General features: G+C 40.9%; 1 protein-coding gene across 1 annotated transcript in view; it reads right to left on the reverse strand.

Annotated features, from left to right (window-relative positions):
• Window positions 1-276: 276 nt before the first annotated feature.
• The window catches only part of tmtc2a (transmembrane O-mannosyltransferase targeting cadherins 2a), a 57,086-nt gene continuing 44,772 nt past the window's right edge, over window positions 277-12,590 (reverse strand). The window contains exons 9-12 of the mRNA XM_076722739.1: window positions 10,882-10,963; window positions 8,710-8,824; window positions 5,949-6,012; window positions 277-2,191 (exon numbers count right to left, since the gene is read on the reverse strand). Coding sequence (XP_076578854.1) covers window positions 1,988-2,191; window positions 5,949-6,012; window positions 8,710-8,824; window positions 10,882-10,963 — 465 coding nt within the window. The 3' untranslated portion in view covers window positions 277-1,987. The remainder of the gene's footprint in view (window positions 2,192-5,948; window positions 6,013-8,709; window positions 8,825-10,881; window positions 10,964-12,590) is intronic.

A 12,590-nucleotide genomic window follows, 5' to 3' on the forward strand; every position in this document is an offset into this window, starting at 1 on the left:
ATTCTTAGAGTGGTGAAATAAACTTATGTTTGGGTATTTTCTGGCATATTTCCTCCTTTTTTGTTGCTTGGTTTAGCAGGTTCATATTATCTCACTGCCGTACCTTGATCTCGTCACTGTGAGAAGCAGGTGGAGGTGTATGCTTGCATGCAGTGACAGGACTGGAAGCCAAATATCAACTGTGTGCATACTCCGTATTCATAAATATACATGTGGGTTGGCTGACTGAATTTACACGGTGGAGAGGAACAGGCTTCCCAGAGCACATCACACTGCTGAGAGCAAAAATCATGTCTTTTATTATGGAAAAAGGTTCACTTTTCTTTACAAAACACGACACATTTTTCAGCTACACATTTTCTATAATTTAACCAAACATCACAATCTTCAAAAACATCTAACGTCGTTTTTAAGAAGCTCTCTCTGTGTCACAGACTCATTCTGTGACAGGAAACACAACCTGATGTCCCTGAGCACAGAGAAAAAAAATATAAAAAAAAAAAAACATTTTAATGTAATTGTCATGTTGCCTACTGTAGCCTATCTATGTGGAGAAATCAGAGGGGGTGGGCTACTGTGACAGAGACGGCACAGTGTTGGCTTTTTCACATAAAACAACATGTATTAATAAATTAAGTTTGATCATTTGATCACATGAAGTGGAACATGTTCATCTGACACAAGGAACACAACACATAAGTGAGAACAGTTCTTGCTTGGCACAAGAGGCGTAAAGACTCAGTACACGCTTTGGCACCGCTGAGGAGTTTTCTCATGATCATCTTTACAGTCACAAGAGTTTAAAATGCACCAGGTGCGAACAATCTTCAGTGACTCGGACAACAGAATGTGACTGGCTATGCAGTACTGTGTGTTTTCACCTGCTCTTTTAATTGAAGCAATTTACTGTACAGCTCGGGATTACAGGGTGGTACCTGAAGACGTCTAAGCACTTGCATGCTTTTAATGTTATGCATTTACTGTCTTAAGAGTTAAAGTTGAGCGCACCCTGAGGGTAATTAATCAGGGTTTTAATTCTGAATTTGTTAAAAGAGTACTCCACTGATTTAACATGGCACTCTGACCACATTGCTGGACTCACGGTGAAGAGTTTAAAAGAAAAAGGATCAAAATTGCTGCAGTGAAACCAGAGATAATCTTGCCTGTCTGCCTGCTGCCTACAGTACCCACAATGCAACTCCACCACCAACAGTTTGGACAGACATTCTGGTGTGTTATGCTAGTAGCAGCTAGTGTAGCCTCAAGCTGCTAGCCTCAACCAGGCATGAGGAGCAGGCTACAGAGGTCCCTAAAGCTCACATCTTTCTAACGACACACCCTCAAATTTTTTCACTTTCAAGCTTGTCGTCTTCAGCCCCACCGGGCGCTGACTCTAGTGACATCACTTGAGGCAATTTATCAGCCTTCATGCAGCTCCCTCTGGAGCCACTAAAGGATTTGTACTTCACATACGCAGTATTACTCCCAAAGAGCAGTAAACAGACTTTGATGTGTAAAATTTGTTGGAATTCCTCTTTAACACAATCCAGCTGGCACCATGGGAGACAAAATGAAACTCATTCACCCAACGATGCCGACTGTTGCTCTATCCTGATCAAATTAAGCATTTTGAAACACCCATGTTTTAAATAATGATTTTTTCTTCATGCCTCTGCAGTTATTTGCTTTTAGAACGTCATTTAGAAACTGAGCATTACTTCAAAAAATGTAATGATAAAAGGTGACATTAGTCTTAGTCGTTTGAACCACCACACAGCACTGTTGGTGACTTATTATCGGGCTGAACACCCTTGAATCCCAGACATGCCAAGCCTCATACTGTATTCCACAAGCATCACAGGCCACAACTCAAAAGAATCTGAGAGCGTTTAGCCTCCAGCTCTTTCATAAGCTGTCATGTCATGTCATTCATCCTCTGGAGGACACGACGTCATCGTTTAAGAAAGACCTCAGCAACTCTCTCAGTTCAAAGGTCGCTCTTCTGCATCCCGAGCCCATGCTTGATCCTGAGTCCCTGCCTCTCCATGATGTTCCACAGCTTGCGCAGGTTGGACTGGGTAATGGCATCGTCAGGTTTGAGCTGTAGTGCACGCAGGTAGTTGGCCTCGGCTTCGGGAAGTTTCCCATTCAGGTGGAGGATGGCACCGAGGTTCATGAGAGCAGCCGCGTACTAGGAGAAGGCAAAGACACAGCAAAAAAGGGTAAGAAAAACACTAGAAAATGAGGCAGAGTTGTGCATAATGCCATATTACAGTGAGTTCCAAGGTCTTAGGCTGTGGACTTACAGGATTACTGTACTTACAGCAACTGTGTCGACCTTGGATTTATCTATCTGGGCAAACTATTTTAAACTTGCCCTTCTCAGTTCTACATTTGACACAGACAGTTATGTGAGACATACACGGTTTTTAGGAAGCTTGCCAGGTTTTTTTGGGCATGGAGGATTAAGGCAAGGGCTCTGGTGAAATTTGCTGAAGGCTAGGAAAATCAAATATGCATTAAATTAGCCGGAATGCATTCTCACTGCACAGTAGCAGGCATGACCAAAGACAAAGGTGTATCCTTTAACAGTGCTACAGAGCAAAAAATAGGTAGCTACAGTTTGTGTGTGAGTGTATGTGAAGCATTTTTTATGATATAATGAACAAGCCCATTTAGAGGTGTGTCTGGACTCTTATTTAATAAAATACCATCTTTTGAAGTTGCAAAGTGAAACCACCTGGCCCTGAATCATGTACCAGTTCTGGAAATCTACAAAATCCAGGTCATAGACATGACTCTCAGCAAGCCATAACTAACAAACGCACCCAAAATCTCATCCTAAAAGTCGTCGGCACCTCATCCCCCAGACCTGGCCTTGTTCCCAGGCCCGCGTCCTCAATGCCTGACATATGGCTAGCAACTTGGCAACTAGTTCACAGATTTTCTCTCTCTAAACGCAACTGTTGGTCTCCTCTCAACGCTGATATTTCACTTGTTTACATTCCACTCCTCAAGCAGTGTTAAAAGACTAGCTTTGGGAGCGGGAGCTTGTTTTTCTCACCTAATGTATCAAATGATCGCTTAAAGAGCTGGATTATTTCAAGTAGTGGCCTGGAAGACGCTGGAAAATTAACTAATTAGCAGCTGCAATGCCACCCCTTTTTCGGGGTGGGTTTGTTTTTCTCACCTTGTACACGACAAATGATTGTAGTTGAAGTGCTCCAAACCCCTGTTCTGCTTTTTGTACCATTATGGAACTTCGTGAGCAGCCAAGACACACTAAGCAAGATAAATGAGGGTCTCTTTTGTCATTCTAAACAACTGGGTGATATGTAATACACAGACTGGGCTAAATCATTAGAAACTGAGCCCTGGCTACATGTGTTCTGTGCACTGGAAGGCAGCCAGAAAATAAGTCTGCAATTACTTCTTTTGCCTTTCCTTTGACTGAAACAATTATTTCTGAAGTTGGGTCTGGTTTTCTGTAATACAGCGATGAAAGGGATGTAATGTCTTGACCTTCAGCAAGTTGGATGTACAGCATTTTTAAGATAGCATCTACCTCTGATCTTCAGCCTTTCAGATGCACCCTGCCCTTCGAGCTATAGCTGTAATCCTTAAAGATCCCCTCCAGGCATGTTTTAAGACACATAAAAACACTCCGCTTTGAATAATAATTGATCAAAAATATGTTCGAGATAAAAGAGGGGACATAGGGGATATGCAAATACTCAAAAATAATCTTTTTGACACATATTTGGCATGTGACAGGAGATAAATGAGCAATCACACATGGAAACACAAGATTAGACGATGGAAAATGTTTTTTTTCATTCAAACATACTCTAACTTAATAACTCATAGAATTACAGGACCAATTTCCACACACTAAACCGCCTATTTTGCTCCGTATAGAGCGTGATACTTGAGATGAACCTCTATCCGAGTGGTGTTATAAAGCACTTCAGTCTGTGTATGCAAAAGGAAAATCTCTATTTGCACCTTTCTCTCGAGGCACACAATCATTGGCTTTCTTAGCACGTTGAGCCAGCGCTGAATCTTTCATGACCTGAGAGCTATTGGATTAAGTTGATATTTGAGAGACTGTCATTCACTAAGCAGACGTGTGCAGGGAAAATGTCATAGACAAGAAGCACTTTACCCGTGACAAATGACAAGCCTGTCTGAATGTGCACATGAAGGCTTCCAGACTGTGAATTATAATGACTGTGACTTTGAGGCAGCTTATTTTTTACAGAATAAAATATAAATACATGCCTTTCCAAATTAAAATGGACAACCAGCTTTCTACTCTTCTACGGTTTTACTCAGCCTTTAGGATTTAAAACAGGATATTAACAGACAGACAGACTTTATCTAAAAAGGGGCAGATGCTACAAAGGAGTGATTCCCAGCCAGTACTTGTTCCCCATAGACCAGCTCTGCAGTTGCCAGGAGCTACGTGGAAAATTTGTAGAGTAGCTCAGCTAATTCGAAAGAAAATGAAATTAATTGGAACTCTTCATGCTTCCATTGAGAATGAGTGAGCAAGTTAGCAGAGAGGTCTAACAGTTAGCTAAAAATCATGCATATGCTTAATGGTTGAAGTAGTTCACTAAAGCAGGAACTGAAAGTAAGGGATAAATGGTTGAAGTCAACTAAAGGTATCAAAAACTGTTGAAATAGTTAAAAGAGATAAATAGTTGAAATACTTAACTAAACGTATAATTGAAATAACTAAAACTAACAGATAAAATGGCTGCAATAGTCTGCTAAAAGTAAAAATAAACAGTTGAAGTAGCTAGTTAGCTAAACATAATGGATAAATGGTTGAAATAGCTTAAAATGTGGTTTGAAGGCAGCTAATAGAAATAGATAACTGGTTAAAATAAATAGCTGATAGTACCAATAAACTGTTGAATTAGCTCAATATATTTAATAGATAAACGGTTGGAGTAGTTAGTGAAAAAGTAATAAATGATAGTTGAAATGGTTAGCTTTCAAAAGTATGAATTAACAGTTAGTTAGTAATAGTTAGTAATAGATGAATTGTTAGCTAATTAATGGATAAACAGTAGAATCCGATAGCTAAAAGCAAGATGTATTTGATAAATGGCAGCTAAAGGTCATGGATTACTGGTTGAAATATACCAAAGATTGCTTTATGTAATCAAAAGTGCTGAATCATATCCAGCTGAAAATCAATTAAAATGACCACATTTGGTGGTGGTGTTGATGTGGGGGTACTTGAGTTTATCTGACAGGGCTGTGGGAGTAAAAAGGTGGGGAAACACTGCTAGAAAAGGTGAGGCAATATAACAGGGTTTACTCAAGTGAAGGGCATGAAGATGAAAGTGTAACCCTTTCTGCTCACTGAACTGGCAACATAAGTCACAGAGCAGACAGTCACTAAGCAGACGACCATGACAAATGACTGCAGGAAGCTCCTTCTAGGTCTGCTCTGAGAACACAGGGGTTCCTATGACTCTGAGCGTGCCCCAGACCGGTCCACGCACCCTTTTCCTTTGAAGTGACTGATTCATACTGGGCAGAAACAGGATATAATAGCTCTCAACTTCCTCAACCGCATGTGCTGACATGGAGAGACATGATATCCCACAAGGCTCTGTCTGTTTAACTGTGATCAAGTATTTACTCTGAAGCTGAATGTGCGAATTCAATATCAGGCGACAGTAACCGCTGAACTCTTCTCACTTTTATGTTTGTATAAGCACATCGAGGCACGAACCAGTTCCCAGCCACGAACAGAACACAGTTTCCATTTTATATTCAGCTGCATTACTGTTTGCCAGGAACAACAGTACTATAACATAATGTCAGAATGATGGGTAACACACAGTTTGTTGTAAATTGAATTTACAGTACAAGCGTGTGTGTGCATTTCCATGATAAGTGGCACCAGGCCCACCAGTCCAGGTACTTACATCTGGTCTAAGGCTGGCTGCACGCTCGTACTGCCTCTCTGCTGCCTCGTTTAGACTGGCCTGTCTGAAGAGAGGGAAGAACAGAGAGAGAGGAAGCGTAAAAATCTGACATAACACACTACATATTAATAGAATTGTACTAATAGAAATTACTTATTATAATTGTATTCATTCATTATTGCACAGCTAATCATGTGAATTACTATAATTAGAGCTAGCCATTCATTAATTGTGTAAATTGCTGTAAAATGCCTCAGTGTTAATTTTACTTTGAATTTTCATTGGAGTAGTCAGATTCATTGCATGTTAAGATTATGTTAATCTCGCTGAAATTATCAGGAATCAAGCATTCAGTTAAAGCCTCTTGCCTGAGTGTTATGACATTGCAGTGAGTTTCATCACAGGTGATGCTTTTGTCACTGTTATGTGTTCTATAAAAAGGTGGGATGTCTGTGCTGCACATTATTTATATAAGGCTACACTGGAAAAACGGCCTCACTACTTCTGCTCTACAGACTCATCTAAATACAGTAATTATAATGTCGGGTCACAGGATATTTTAACTTTACCTTATCTTCAAAGAGAAGAACATCTTGGAAAAACTGGTTTTAAATACTATACTTTAAATCAAAGTCACTCTCTTCTATGCGGTGAATTTCTGTGTCTGGATATACGTGCCAACTTGTGACCCGAGTGATGGTTTCACTTATTTGTATGAATATCTTGAAGAGTCCTGACGAAGGATAGTGTGAACAATAAGTATAACTTTGTGTGGCAGAAATGTATTTAGTTTTTCTGCTTTTAGCTTCTGTTAATCATCTCAATACACCTTCAATTTCATCCTGGGGCCCCTTTATGCCCATATTGTGAATGCTTTGCACTACTGTGTTTTTTATTGCATACTTTTCAGTAAATTCTGATTGGTTAATGATTATTACTCAATGATAACTGTTGCTCAGCTAACCTTTTTACCCCGCATTAACATATTGCATCCTTTTGGGCAATTAGGAATTAATTTCTGATTAAATAACATTATTTCATGCCAAAATTACATAAACTCCTGCAGACAGAGATGTTTCTTGCCAAGCCAGCTCACAAACATGGACTTATTTGTTTATTCAGTAGTATCTGAATAAATCACTCCATACTACAACATAATAGCCAACGGTGGGTACAGATCCGTCTTCGGGTGCAGGGATGTTGAAATATTTTTTATGCAAGCTTGTAAAATACTTTTGTTTCTCATAAAATCATTAGGAAATAATGTTCTGTGTCAAGTGATTAATTTCTTTGCTGTGTAAGAACTGTGATAATGCAGCAATGACTTAGAGATGACGACTAGCTCATTGTCCATTATACTTCACATAAGAGAGATGAATGTTTTTATAATGACAGACAGCCTTCACCAACTGTTCCTCCCTTACTTGTTACAGCTGGGTTTATAGGATGGCAACAGTTAATCTGCTCCATACATATAATATAAATAGTGCATGAACCGGACTTCGCAGAGCCAAAGTTAATAAAGTCAAGGAAACCATTCTTTCCTGACATGGCAATTAATATTTATAAGACTGTGACTGAAGTAAAATATGCCTTGAGGATGCATGCAACACTTTATCAGGGTTCACTGGAGTTCATACGGGACTATCATAGCCATCGTCTTATAACCTTGGTCTTTGTTTTGTTTGGTCAATAAAGAAGACTGATAAAGACTCAGGAAGTCTTTTTAAGAAAGCCGCTTTGGGTTGAGGGAAAGGTAAGTCATTTTTCTTTCAAGAAGAAAAATGCATTCTAGTTTCACCCAAAACGTATAAAAACTAACCGCTTTATTGGAGAGATCACACACCAGATTACCAACACAATATCTGTATTATACGAGTGGTTGGCAGCCATGAATGTAGGCCTAGTACGTGCAAAACATTTAAAGGAAAACCTTCCATCAAACTGGATTGTGGGGTCATTATTAGAATCCTGGTTATGGTCAGTCAATATATGCAGCTCACATGTATTATCAGTGGAGCATCTTGACCCTTAAATCCAGCTAATGACAGGTGTGTGTCACATTCATTAAATCCTAATTGCTTTGGATTTATGTCAAAGCCGGCCCCATCAGAAAATAGCCAGTTCGACCAGAGCGCAGCACAATGATCTGTCATTTAGATTTACTCTCACGGTCCCGAAAGCAAAGCTCTGCCGAACGCTGAGACTTTGAACTGTTTGAGAAAACCTCTGCGGAGCTGTATTTAGAAGGATGCTCAAGAGCTGTGATGACTTTTCCAGATATGTAGAGCAAAAAGGAAAGAAGGCACATTGCTCCAATATTTCCTTGAGTGGCTGAGAGTGGAGGACTTTTGCAGTCCCTTTTGACACGTTTAAAGACTTCTACGCCGTCTGTGCGCGTGCTTGCCAAACTTCGAGGGAAAAATTCTCCAATGGCTTCTTTACAAGGCCTGGACTGAAACATCACCATGATGGACTGAAACTGTACTGATGTTTATGAATGTTATACATAATAGTTTTTACGGCAGCTATTTCCATAGAGAGGACATTTACTATCCTATAACATTGGTATAATTTATATTTCAAAAATGGTTATTAAATGGCAGCGGTACAGAATAAACCCACAGATGGTAACGCAGCACAGCGGTAAACTCTGATTCCACCCCGCCCCTGCCCAACATCTCTTGAAATATACATACTTTCATTGCATTTTCTGTACTGTGGGCTTTTTCAAGTGTTGTATATCAGCAGCTTAGCCAACCTGAGCATGTGAGCAGCACTGAAGACCACATCAAACTCTGAGCTGTCCAGCTCTGCAGCCCTCTCCGCCATCTCCGCCGCCTCACCAAGACGGGACTGCTCCAGCAGAAATTGACCTGGAGAGAGGGAGGAAGTGCACTTATTTCTTGGGGGTAGCAGAAGTTCTGTTAAGGACTTTTTTTTTTTTAGCCAGCTGGTGGTTTTGCTGTAGGGGCGGCAGTGCTGGTCTGTCGCTCCACCACTTTGGCCCAAACTGGAGATGTCAACAAGTTTTTCATGAATTTGATAAAATTGTGTATGTATATATTGATGCTCCCCAAAGGATGAATCCAAATGCTTTTTGTGACCCCTCACTTTTTCCTCTAGGGTCGAGAAGTGGTTGATTTTTTTGTTTTTTAGTGGAATAACTTGACAACTCAACAACGATTGGCTGGATTACACCGAAATATGGTACAGATATCCAGGGTGGCAAGAGGATGAACACATGCGAACTTGGTGTATATTTACAAAGATGGAGATCGGTGGTGAAAAAAGGAAGACGAATGGAGGCGAAGAGAAGAGCAACACAGGAAATGCAACATGGAGGCAGATACAGTGAGGGAAAGTGAGGCAGTGAAAGCATTGTTGTTTTGTTGGAGCGCACAGATGAGGCAGAGGTATTTCATGTGTTTTCCTGTGGGAGTCCGGCCACCTGGTGCGGCACCCACAAGTGCCTGCCTCAGTGGCTATAAATTAACAGCCACAAATGTCCCTGAGTGTAGGAAGAGGGGGATGCTGGGAGGTGCTTTCTGCTGGCTTTTCTTGTGCTGAAAGCATTTGCCTGAGTGCAGCTTCCAAAAACAAGCTATTAGGCACCAAAGCAGACTATTTAGGACTGGGTCGTATGAAGGACAGTTTGCATTAAAATGTGTTACTGTGAACAATGGCAGGAAAGCTTGCCTTGTCTTTGCCATCACCATCACTGAGTACACACTTCCTTACACTCTCTCGCATGTGTTATTGTGTGCGCATCCGTTGTGTTACAGCGAGGCCAGATATCATCACTCCTTACACACTCACACCTGGAGCTCATCCAGTGAACCCAGGATAGCTAAAGCAGCCAGATTTGTGATAAAGGAGGGGACCAGCCCAAATAAACATCACCTATAACAAAAAGCTACAAGATAACATTGAAATAAGAAAACAGTCAGATGGGCAGAGACAGAGACAAGAGTGTAAGAGGAAACAGCTCAGTCCAAAGACAGCAAAGCACCCCTCGTCGGGGACCGAACTAAACTCCAACCCAAAGATATCCAGCGCAGAGAAAGCACCAGGAGGACCAGAGAGAGATAAGGAAGAGGAGAATGGGACGACGCACAATGGTGTTTTCAGCCAGACGGCACAGATTTCATTTCCTGTGAATACCCTAAAGATAGGGACATGGTGCAGCACGGAGCCTGCTCCTCCAAGCTGATATGAAATGCTGCATTACCAGCAGCGCAGGCGGAACGTGCCATCGTGTTTTACTCTCTGTTACGAATGGTAAACAGTGTACTCTGATCCCATCTCCACATCGAGATAAACAAAGCGTGCGTGCCTGTTTATGTGTGTGTTTGCACCATCTGTAAAACCTCAAGCAGCTCCAACGCTCCCAGCGCTGGTACCGACAGTGACTTTAATGACAGCACATTTCAAATTAGTGACTGCGGCGCAGAGATTGTTAAATGTCCTGCAATTATTTTTGGGGGGAAAATGATAAAAGCAGTAGGGTATTTGACACTTTTAAATTATTACCACACTGCTTCGGGTCTTTCCAAAAGTCTTATCAGGTTACAGAGGCTATGAGCTTCGATCCAGGGTGGTTTACAACATAAACTGTAAGAGGATGTGGTCCATTTTACGACTCTCGGTCTGAGGGTGAAGCTACAAAGTTTAAGTCAAAAGACCTCAGCCAAAAAAATGATCCTGAGTACAGCTTACTGCAGCAAAGCCTGATCATTATAGAAAAGCCTACGGCAGAGGTTTGGATTATGGGCAATCAGGCATGTTAGAGTTGGTGGAGAAGGACTTCAAATTATATTTTCATAGCTCTGTCAACCACAGAGAGTCGTCTCCTTTTTACGATTCTAATGTCAGTTTTCAAACAGGCTTTGCTGAAAATGTTCAAAGGGAAGCCTTTGATATCTCCTCTTACCATAGTGCATGTAGCAGTTTCCTTTTGTGGGGTCTAGTTGAATAGCTCTCAGGTAGTACTTCTCTGCTTCTGTCTTCTGCCCCTAAAGGGAAAAAGAAGGAAAACCATCGATTACACCTGATATTAAATGTACTGTAATTGCAACTCCATATTTTCTTATATCTATTTTGTGTATTTACTTTTTTGCAATGACACAATTTGTCAGTTTTTTTTAATTCCACATAAATATATGAGACTGGGGTCTAAACACCTGATGCAACCAGAAGGACCAGGCCATCCCTGACCACTGACGCCTGTGATTTAACAGAAGTTTGTTTGGATGCTTGGGCAGGATGAGAAGCTCCAGCTTTGAACTACAGGAGCCGCAGGAGTCCTTTCATTTTCTCCTAGTTTAGGTACCGTTCCCATTAATACCCATTAAATCCAAGCAAAGAGAGTATATTTTTTATCTCCAAACTAGAATTATACTATATTATTATGGGCAGAATGAAATGTGAAATAATATGAGCAGGAATCATACTAAAATCATGAGTGTTAGGTATAACATGAAACTTTAATGTGTCTGAAGGGAATAGTTAGTGATTTTTGAATGAGGTACAAGCTTAGCACAGCACTATCAGACTGGAATTGAGTCAAAGGTTTAAATTGATAATAAATGAGAAAAAATGTTAAAAATTCAGATTTATCTTGGACACCGAGAGTCTTTACAGTATAACTTTATGCCATGAATACTGTGTAGCTGAACACAAATGCACACAGACACATTTAAGCACACACAGCTACAAAAATCACTTGTTTTTTACTGGTATTTTAGAGCACAGACATGCCTCAGCTGAAGAATGGTAACCCTGCTGTTAAGCTTCAGCAGGAAACCGACGCTCATAAAAAACACAGTACCCCACCTCCCATGCTGCACCTTTATAGAAAAACCTCCAAGGTGTGTGTGCGTGTGTGTGTACCTGCAACCAAACAGAGAAAGATATTGCTGCTATGTGCACGAGGCTCGACTTCTCCACCTCTTTTGTTCCGTGCTTCAGCACTGATTGCTTCCATATTGCCAATGGACTTGCCATGCAACAAGAAATGAGAAAACTGGGCATATTAGGTTTGCTTCATTAGCTCTTTCCCATGCCCGCAATCGCTCCAAATGAATGAGCGGAAATCGGGCCTTGATGGCTCATTCCACATTTTCTTTGGCTCTTTTCTCTTTACATTCAATTAAACCTTTTCCCCGGCCATCCGTCAGAACTGAAAGTAGGGTGGCTCAGTCCAGTGAGGCTGGAGCAGGGCATCATTTAGCAGATTTATGAATGGTTTCAGGTCAATATTAAAAAAAAAAAAAATTCACATTTACATTTTTAAGACACAATCTTTTTTGAATTGATTTATTGCACGTCTCCAGTCTGAATATTTGGCACACTTTTATGGCATGTAACGATATGTGCGTGTATTGTTGATCGATGCTCCACCGTGACAGGCAGTGGTTAGCATCAGTGCTGAATGCATCTAAATACACAGTTTATATTCATAAATCAGCTCAGCACTGACTGACCACAACTTTCCCCGTGTGCACACCACACCCGTCTGACTCCAGCAGGTCTCTGAGCGGCAGCGGGGCTCTAATGTTACACTAGACTCATCTGAAAGCACTTTGACCTTGGGAAGAATAAGGCAAATTAGTGGCTTTAGGAGTTGCACTTGCTATTTGC

Source organism: Chaetodon auriga, chromosome 22 (genome assembly GCF_051107435.1).
Source record: "Chaetodon auriga isolate fChaAug3 chromosome 22, fChaAug3.hap1, whole genome shotgun sequence".
Taxonomy (NCBI): Eukaryota; Metazoa; Chordata; class Actinopteri; order Chaetodontiformes; family Chaetodontidae; genus Chaetodon; species Chaetodon auriga.